The 10,354-nt window shown below is 62.7% G+C and overlaps 1 protein-coding gene across 1 annotated transcript in view; it reads left to right on the top strand.

Annotated features, from left to right (window-relative positions):
* The first annotated feature begins 1,500 nt into the window (after window positions 1-1,500).
* Window positions 1,501-10,354, top strand: part of LOC137379372 (ras-related protein Rab-19-like) — a 52,006-nt gene continuing 43,152 nt past the window's right edge. The window contains exons 1-2 of the mRNA XM_068050077.1: window positions 1,501-1,653; window positions 1,834-2,029. Coding sequence (XP_067906178.1) covers window positions 1,640-1,653; window positions 1,834-2,029 — 210 coding nt within the window. The 5' untranslated portion in view covers window positions 1,501-1,639. The remainder of the gene's footprint in view (window positions 1,654-1,833; window positions 2,030-10,354) is intronic.

The raw sequence follows: 10,354 nt of genomic DNA, 5'->3' as shown, positions 1-10,354 counted from the left end.
TGATAGTTAGCTGAAGAGAAAACATCTGCAGGGTTGCGAAAAAGGTGGGGAGTGGGACTAGCTGACATGTTCTTGCAGAGAACTGGTACGAACATGACAGGTTGAATGGCCTCCTTCTGTGCTGTAAACATTGTCCGATTCTATAAAGACTGACAAAGCCCCATGATCTGATGGTTTCCACACCAGGGTTTTATCGCATTGAGTGAGGAAATTGCAGGTGTTTTTGTTATGATCAATTAGTTTCATGGTTTATATTTTTAGAGGTTACTTTTAGCTTTGGGAAATTACATTTTTAAATGTAAGGTAATTGAAACGCTGGATTTAAAAGTTACCAGACCACCCAAGATATTTACACTTTTTAAAGGTTTTTCCATATGTACTTAGAGTTACAGAGGGTCAGTGCTGGAGGGGTGAGTGCCATATAACAGTAGATGGGCCCATTTAGTTGGGGAACTGAGGACAGTAAGTGTGAAGAGAATTGCCTTGTCTTTGTTAGCAATGTAAATTATTCATGTAGGCTCAGGATCAAAGGTTTTGTTTTGAAGCCAGAAGTTAAATTAGTTTAAATTTCTATCTGGGGAATTCCAAGTATACCATGTTGCTATGGAGCTAGATTCTGCAGGGAGATATCCTTTGGGTGTTTAATCTCTGATTTCTCAAAGTCAGTCTGTGTTTTGGGGCAGCTTGGACCAGGTGGAGAATCTGCCAGAAGCTAGGACAAAGCAGCCAGGCCATCAGGAACCAGGCTGTTTCTGATTTGGCGACATTATGCAAGGGTTTGAGTGAGGCCTGTGCTCAGGCTGGGGAAATCCAAATTGGTGAGGTGTTGAAGTAGGGCTGGAAGGTTCGCCTAGCTGCTTTCTGGAGGGAGAATCCCCAAAAAACGCCTCACCTCGCAAGATAGCCAGGAAACTAAGGACAGTCAAAGTGAATTCCTAAGAGCTGTGACACGCCTTAGACTGGTTCCAGGAGAAGTGAATGAGCCCTGAGGATCCTGTAAAGTATAGTGGAACTCTGAATTTCTTTTGAAAAAGTTACTGGTCTCTACCGAGATCATAACGCTTTAGCCATAATCTTCCAAGATGCCCACTATCAACGTTCTGGGGATTATCATTGACCAGAAACTGAACTGGAGCAGCCATATAAATACTGTAGCTACGAGAGCAGATCAGAGCCTGGGAATTCTGCAGTGAGTAACTCACCTCCTGACTCCACCATCTACAAGGCACAAGTCAGGAGTGTAATGGAATACTCCCCACTTGCCTGGATGAATACGGCTTCCAAAACACTCAAGAAGCTCGACACCATCCAGGACAAAGTAGCCCTTTCGATCAGCACAGTATCTTCCACCTCAAATATTAATTCCCTCCACCACCGACGCACAGTGGCAGCAGTGTGTACCATCTGCAAGATGCACTGCAACAATTCACCAAGGCTCCTTCGAAAGCACCTTCCGAACCCGCAACCTCTACCAACTAGAAGGACAAGGGCAGCAAATACATGGGAACACCACCACCTGCGAGTTCCCCTCAAGTCACACACAATCCTGACTTGGAACTATATCGTCGTTCCTTCACTGTCGCTGGGTCAAGATCCTGGAACTCCCTTCCTAACAGCACTGTGGGTATACCTACCCCAAATGGACTGCAGTGGGTAAAGAAGGCAACTCACCACCACCTTCTCAAGGGCAATTAGGGATGGGCAATAAATGCTGTTGTTGACATTAATGTCCTTCCAATGAATTAATACATTTTAAACCGGGTTATTGGTATCAGTTGCTTTAATGGATGTTCTATTTCTGATTGGATAGAATGATGTATTATTTAATTACAGTATGAATACAGCTGGGACAGGTGCAGATGAAGCCTTTGACTATCTCTTCAAAATCGTGCTGATTGGAGATTCCAATATTGGCAAGACTTGTGTGGTTCACCGGTTCAAAACCGGAGTCTTCATCGAGAAACAGCAGAACACAATCGGAGTTGACTTCATCGTAAAAACATTGGACATCGAAGGAAAAAAAGTAAAGGTGGGGTCACCCACTGCCTCGCACTCACTCACTCCCTCCCACCCGTCCCCACTGCCTCGCACTCACTCACTCCCTCCCACCCGTCCCCACTGCCTCGCACTCACTCACTCCCTCCCACCCGTCCCCACTGCCTCGCACTCACTCACTCCCTCCCACCCGTCCCCACTGCCTCGCACTCACTCACTCCCTCCCACCCGTCCCCACTGCCTCGCACTCACTCACTCCCTCCCACCCATCCCCACTGCCTCGCACTCACTCACTCCCTCCCACCCGTCCCCACTGCCTCGCACTCACTCACTCCCTCCCACCCTCCCACCCGTCCCCGCTGCCTCGCACTCACTCACTCCCTCCCACCCGTCCCCGCTGCCTCGCACTCACTCACTCCCTCCCACCCGTCCCCGCTGCCTCGCACTCACTCAGTCCCTCCCACCCGTCCCCGCTGCCTCGCACTCACTCACTCCCTCCCACCCGTCCCCGCTGCCTCGCACTCACTCACTCCCTCCCACCCGTTCCCGCTGCCTCGCACTCACTCACTCCCTCCCACCCATCCCCACTGCCTCGCACTCACTCACTCCCTCCCACCCGTCCCCACTGCCTCGCACTCACTCACTCCCTCCCACCCTCCCACCCGTCCCCGCTGCCTCGCACTCACTCACTCCCTCCCACCCGTCCCCGCTGCCTCGCACTCACTCACTCCCTCCCACCCGTTCCCGCTGCCTCGCACTCACTCAGTCCCTCCCACCCGTCCCCGCTGCCTCGCACTCACTCACTCACTCCCTCCCACCCATCCCCGCTGCCTCGCACTCACTCACTCCCTCCCTCCCTCCAACCTGTCCCCACTGCCTCGCACTCACTCACTCCCTCCCACCCATCCCCACTGCCTCGCACTCACTCACTCCCTCCCTCCCTCCAACCTGTCCCCACTGCCTCGCACTCACTCACTCCCTCCCACCCGTCCCCACTGCCTCGCACTCCCTCCCACCCTCCCACCCATCCCCACTGCCTCGCACTCACTCACTCCCTCCCACCCGTCCCCACTGCCTCGCACTCACTCACTCCCTCCCACCCGTCCCCACTGCCTCGCACTCACTCACTCCCTCCCACCCGTCCCCACTGCCTCGCACTCACTCACTCCCTCCCACCCGTCCCCACTGCCTCGCACTCACTCACTCCCTCCCACCCGTCCCCACTGCCTCGCACTCACTCACTCCCTCCCACCCGTCCCACTGCCTCGCACTCACTCACTCCCTCCCACCCGTCCCCACTGCCTCGCACTCACTCACTCCCTCCCACCCTCCCACCCGTCCCCGCTGCCTCGCACTCACTCACTCCCTCCCACCCGTCCCCGCTGCCTCGCACTCACTCACTCCCTCCCACCCGTCCCCGCTGCCTCGCACTCACTCACTCCCTCCCACCCGTCCCCGCTGCCTCGCACTCACTCACTCACTCCCTCCCACCCATCCCCGCTGCCTCGCACTCACTCACTCCCTCCCTCCCTCCAACCTGTCCCCACTGCCTCGCACTCACTCACTCCCTCCCACCCATCCCCACTGCCTCGCACTCACTCAAAACCTCCCTCCCTCCAACCTGTCCCCACTGCCTCGCACTCACTCCCTCCCACCCGTCCCCACTGCCTCGCACTCACTCACTCCCTCCCACCCGTCCCCACTGCCTCGCACTCCCTCCCACCCTCCCACCCATCCCCACTGCCTCGCACTCACTCACTCCGTCCCACCCATCCCCACTGCCTCGCACTCACTCACTCCGTCCCACCCATCCCCACTGCCTCGCACTCACTCACTCCCTCCCACCCATCCCCACTGCCTCGCAATCACTCACTCCCTCCCACCCATCCCCACTGCCTCGCACTCACTCCCTCCCTCCCTCCAACCTGTCCCCACTGCCTCGCACTCACTCATTCCCTCCCACCCATCCCCACTGCCTCGCACTCACTCACTCCCTCCCTCCAACCTGTCCCCACTGCCTCGCACTCCCTCCCTCCCTCCACGCATCCCCACTGCCTCGCACTCACTCACTCCCTCCCACCCATCCGCACTGCCTCGCACTCACTCACTCCCTCCCACCCATCCCCACTGCCTCGTACTCACTCACTCCCTGCCACCCTCCCACCCATCCCCACTGCCTCGCACTCACTCACTCCCTCCCACCAGTCCCCACTGCCTCGCACTCACTCACTCCCTCCCACCCGTCCCCACTGCCTCGCACTCACTCCCTCCCTCCCTCCCACCCATCCCCACTGCCTCGCACTCACTCCCTCCCTCCCTCCAACCTGTCCCCACTGCCTCGCACTCACTCACTCCCTCCCACCCATCCCCACTGCCTCGCACTCACTCACTCCCTCCCACCCGTCCCCACTGCCTCGCACTCACTCACTCCCTCCCACCCGTCCCCACTGCCTCGCACTCACTCACTCCCTCCCACCCGTCCCCACTGCCTCGCACTCACTCACTCCCTCCCACCCCCCCACCCGTCCCCGCTGCCTCGCACTCACTCACTCCCTCCCACCCCCCCACCCGTCCCCGCTGCCTCGCACTCACTCACTCCCTCCCACCCGTCCCCGCTGCCTCGCACTCACTCACTCCCTCCCACCCATCCCCGCTGCCTCGCACTCACTCACTCCCTCCCACCCGTCCCCGCTGCCTCGCACTCACTCACTCCCTCCCACCCGTCCCCGCTGCCTCGCACTCACTCACTCACTCCCTCCCACCCATCCCCGCTGCCTCGCACTCACTCACTCCCTCCCTCCCTCCGACCTGTCCCTACTGCCTCGCACTCACTCACTCCCTCCCACCCATCCCCACTGCCTCGCACTCACTCACTCCCTCCCTCCCTCCCTCCAACCTGTCCCCACTGCCTCGCACTCACTCACTCCCTCCCACCCGTCCCCACTGCCTCGCACTCCCTCCCACCCTCCCACCCATCCCCACTGCCTCGCACTCACTCACTCCGTCCCACCCATCCCCACTGCCTCGCACTCACTCACTCCCTCCCACCCATCCCCACTGCCTCGCAATCACTCACTCCCTCCCACCCATCCCCACTGCCTCGCACTCACTCCCTCCCTCCCTCCAACCTGTCCCCACTGCCTCGCACTCACTCATTCCCTCCCACCCATCCCCACTGCCTCGCACTCACTCACTCACTCCCTCCCTCCAACCTGTCCCCGCTGCCTCGCACTCCCTCCCTCCCTCCCACGCATCCCCACTGCCTCGCACTCACTCACTCCCTCCCACCCATCCCCACTGCCTCGCACTCACTCACTCCCTCCCACCCATCCCCACTGCCTCGCCCTCACTCACTCCCTCCCACCCTCCCACCCATCCCCACTGCCTCGCACTCACTCACTCCCTCCCACCCGTCCCCACTGCCTCGCACTCACTCACTCCCTCCCACCCGTCCCCACTGCCTCGCACTCACTCACTCCCTCCCTCCCTCCAACCTGTCCCCACTGCCTCGCACTCACTCACTCCCTCCCACCCGTCCCCACTGCCTCGCACTCCCTCCCACCCTCCCACCCATCCCCACTGCCTCGCACTCACTCACTCCGTCCCACCCATCCCCACTGCCTCGCACTCACTCACTCCCTCCCCCCCATCCCCACTGCCTCGCAATCACTCACTCCCTCCCACCCATCCCCACTGCCTCGCACTCACTCCCTCCCTCCCTCCAACCTGTCCCCACTGTCTCGCACTCACTCATTCCCTCCCACCCATCCCCACTGCCTCGCACTCACTCACTCACTCCCTCCCTCCAACCTGTCCCCACTGCCTCGCACTCCCTCCCTCCCTCCCACGCATCCCCACTGCCTCGCACTCACTCACTCCCTCCCACCCGTCCCCACTGCCTCGCACTCACTCACTCCCTCCCACCCGTCCCCACTGCCTCGCACTCACTCACTCCCTCCCACCCGTCCCCACTGCCTCGCACTCACTCACTCCCTCCCACCCGTCCCCACTGCCTCGCACTCACTCACTCCCTGCCACCCTCCCACCCATCCCCACTGCCTCGCACTCACTCACTCCCTGCCACCCTCCCACCCGTCCCCACTGCCTCGCACTCACTCACTCCCTCCCACCCGTCCCCACTGCCTCGCACTCACTCACTCCCTCCCACCCGTCCCCACTGCCTCGCACTCACTCACTCCCTCCCACCCGTCCCCACTGCCTCGCACTCACTCCCTCCCTCCCTCCCCACCCATCCCCACTGCCTCGCACTCACTCCCTCCCTCCCTCCAACCTGTCCCCACTGCCTCGCACTCACTCACTCCCTCCCACCCATCCCCACTGCCTCGCACTCACTCACTCCCTCCCACCCGTCCCCACTGCCTCGCACTCACTCACTCCCTCCCACCCGTCCCCACTGCCTCGCACTCACTCACTCCCTCCCACCCGTCCCCACTGCCTCGCACTCACTCACTCCCTCCCACCCTCCCACCCGTCCCCGCTGCCTCGCACTCACTCACTCACTCCCTCCCACCCGTCCCCGCTGCCTCGCACTCACTCACTCCCTCCCACCCGTCCCCGCTGCCTCGCACTCACTCACTCCCTCCCACCCGTCCCCGCTGCCTCGCACTCACTCACTCACTCCCTCCCACCCATCCCCGCTGCCTCGCACTCACTCACTCCCTCCCTCCCTCCAACCTGTCCCCACTGCCTCGCACTCACTCACTCCCTCCCACCCATCCCCACTGCCTCGCACTCACTCACTCCCTCCCTCCCTCCAACCTGTCCCCACTGCCTCGCACTCACTCACTCCCTCCCACCCGTCCCCACTGCCTCGCACTCCCTCCCACCCTTCCCACCCATCCCCACTGCCTCGCACTCACTCACTCCGTCCCACCCATCCCCACTGCCTCGCACTCACTCACTCCCTCCCACCCATCCCCACTGCCTCGCAATCACTCACTGCCTCCCACCCATCCCCACTGCCTCGCACTCACTCCCTCCCTCCCTCCAACCTGTCCCCACTGCCTCGCACTCACTCATTCCCTCCCACCCATCCCCGCTGCCTCGCACTCCCTCCCTCCCTCCCTCCCACGCATCCCCACTGCCTCGCACTCACTCACTCCCTCCCACCCATCCCCACTGCCTCGCACTCACTCACTCCCTCCCACCCATCCCCACTGCTCGCACTCACTCACTCCTGCCACCCTCCCACCCATCCCCACTGCCTCGCACTCACTCACTCCCTCCCACCCGTCCCCACTGCCTCGCACTCACTCACTCCCTCCCACCCGTCCCCACTGCCTCGCACTCACTCCCTCCCTCCCTTCAACCTGTCCCCACTGCCTCGCACTCACTCACTCCCTCCCACCCATCCCCACTGGCTCGCACTCACTCACTCCCTCCCACCCGTCCCCACTGCCTCGCACTCACTCACTCCCTCCCACCCGTCCCCACTGCCTTGCACTCACTCACTCCCTCCCACCCGTCCCCACTGCCTCGCACTCACTCACTCCCTCCCACCCGTCCCACTGCCTCGCACTCACTCACTCCCTCCCACCCGTCCCCACTGCCTCGCACTCACTCACTCCCTCCCACCCGTCCCCACTGCCTCGCACTCACTCCCTCCCTCCCACCCGTCCCCACTGCCTCGCACTCACTCACTCACTCACTCCCTCCCACCCGTCCCCACTGCCTCGCACTCACTCACTCCCTCCCACCCGTCCCCACTGCCTCGCACTCACTCACTCCCTCCCTCCCTCCAACCTGTCCCCACTGCCTCGCACTCACTCACTCCCTCCCACCCGTCCCCACTGCCTCGCACTCCCTCCCACCCATCCCCACTGCCTCGCACTCACTCACTCCCTCCCACCCGTCCCCACTGCCTCGCACTCCCTCCCACCCATCCCCACTGCCTCGCACTCACTCACTCACTCCCTCCCACCCATCCCCACTGCCTCGCACTCACTCACTCCCTCCCACCCATCCCCACTGCCTCGCAATCACTCACTCCCTCCCACCCATCCCCACTGCCTCACAATCACTCACTCCGTCCCACCCATCCCCACTGCCTCGCAGTCACTCACTCCCTCCCTCCAACCTGTCCCACTGCCTCGCACTCACTCCCTCCCTCCCTCCAATCTGTCCCCACTGCCTCGCACTCACTCACTCCCTCCCACCCATCCCCACTGCCTCGCACTCACTCACTCCCTCCCTCCCTCCACCTGTCCCCGCTGCCTCGCACTCACTCACTCCCTCCCACCCATCCCCACTGCCTCGCACTCACTCACTCCCTCACTCCCACCCGTCCCCACTGCCTCGCACTCACTCACTCCCTCCCACCCATCCCCACTGCCTCGCACTCACTCACTCCCTCCCACCCTCCCACCCATCCCCACTGCCTCGCACTCACTCACTCCCTCCCACCCACCCATCCCCACTGCCTCGCACTCACTCACTCCCTCTCTCCCTCCAACCTGTCCCCGCTGCCTCGCACTCACTCACTCCCTCCCACCCTCCCACCAATCCCCGCTGCCTCGCACTCACTCACTCCCTCCCTCCCTCCAACCTGTCCCCGCTGCCTCGCACTCACTCACTCCCTCCCACCCATACCCATTGCCTCGCACTCACTCACTCCCTCCCTCCCTCCAACCTGTCCCCGCTGCCTCGCACTCACTCACTCCCTCCCACCCTCCCACCAATCCCCACTGCCTCGCACTCACTCCCTCCCTCCCTCCAACCTGTCCCCGCTGCCTCGCACTAACTCACTCACTCCCTCCCACCCGTCCCCGCTGCCTCACACTCACTCACTCCCTCCCACCCATCCCCACTGCCTCGCACTCACTCACTCCCTCCCACCCATCCCCACTGCCTCGCACTCACTCACTCCCTCCCTCCCACCCGTCCCCACTGCCTCGCACTCACTCACTCCCTCCCACCCATCCCCACTGCCTCGCACTCACTCACTCCCTCCCACCCATCCCCACTGCCTCGCACTCACTCACTCCCTCCCACCCACCCATCCCCACTGCCTCGCACTCACTCACTCCCTCCTCTCCCTCCAACCTGTCCCCGCTGCCTCGCACTCACTCACTCCCTCCCACCCTCCCACCAATCCCCACTGCCTCGCACTCACTCACTCCCTCCCACCCGTCCCCGCTGCCTCGCACTCACTCACTCCCTCCCTCCCTCCAACCTGTCCCCGCTGCCTCGCACTCACTCACTCCCTCCCACCCGTACCCGCTGCCTCGCACTCACTCACTCCCTCCCTCCCTCCAACCTGTCCCGCTGCCTCGCACTCACTCACTCACTCCCTCCCACCCGTCCCCGCTGCCTCGCACTCACTCACTCCCTCCCACCCATCCCCACTGCCTCGCACTCACTCACTTCCTCCCACCCATCCCCACTGCCTCGCACTCACTCACTCCCTCCCACCCATCCCCACTGCCTCGCACTCACTCACTCCCTCCCACCCATCCCCACTGCCTCGCACTCACTCACTCCCTCCCACCCGTCCCCACTGCCTCGCACTCACTCACTCCCTCCCACCCGTCCCCACTGCCTCGCACTCACTCACTCCCTCCCACCCATCCCCACTGCCTCGCACTCACTCACTCCCACCCTCCCTCCCTCCAACCTGTCCCCGCTGCCTCGCACTCACTCACTCCCTCCCACCCATCCCCACTGCCTCGCACTCACTCACTCCCTCCCACCCATCCCCACTGCCTCGCACTCACTCACTCCCTCCCACCCTCCCACCCGTCCCCACTGCCTCGCACTCACTCACTCCCTCCCACCCATCCCCACTGCCGCGCACTCACTCACTCCCTCCCTCCCTCCAACCTGTCCCCACTGCCTCGCACTCACTCACTCCCTCCCACCCGTCCCCACTGCCTCGCACTCACTCACTCCCTCCCACCCATCCCCACTGCCTCGCACTCACTCACTCCCTCCCTCCCTCCCACCCGTCCCCGCTGCCTCGCACTCACTCACTCCCTCCCACCAATCCCCACTGCCTCGCACTCACTCACTCCCTCCCTCCCTCCAACCTATCCCCGCTGCCTCGCACTCACTCACTGCCTCCCACCGGTCCCCGCTGCCTCGCACTCACTCAAAAACTCCCGTCCCTGCTGCCTCGCACTCACTCACTAACTCCCGTCCCCGCTGCCTCGCATTCACTCACTCGCACTCACTCACTCCCTCCCACACGTCCCCGCTGCCTCGCACTCACTCACTCCCTCCCACCCGTCCCCGCTGCCTCGCACTCACTCACTCGCACTCACTCACTCCCTCCCACCTGTCCCCGCTGCCTCGCACTCACTCACTCGCACTCACTCACTCCCTCCCACCAATCCCCACTGCC

The sequence above is a fragment of the Heterodontus francisci genome, chromosome 18 (genome assembly GCF_036365525.1).
Source record: "Heterodontus francisci isolate sHetFra1 chromosome 18, sHetFra1.hap1, whole genome shotgun sequence".
In the NCBI taxonomy this organism is placed as follows: Eukaryota; Metazoa; Chordata; class Chondrichthyes; order Heterodontiformes; family Heterodontidae; genus Heterodontus; species Heterodontus francisci.
Note: the sequence above shows the minus strand (reverse complement) of the source record. Positions and strands in the feature narration are given on the sequence as shown.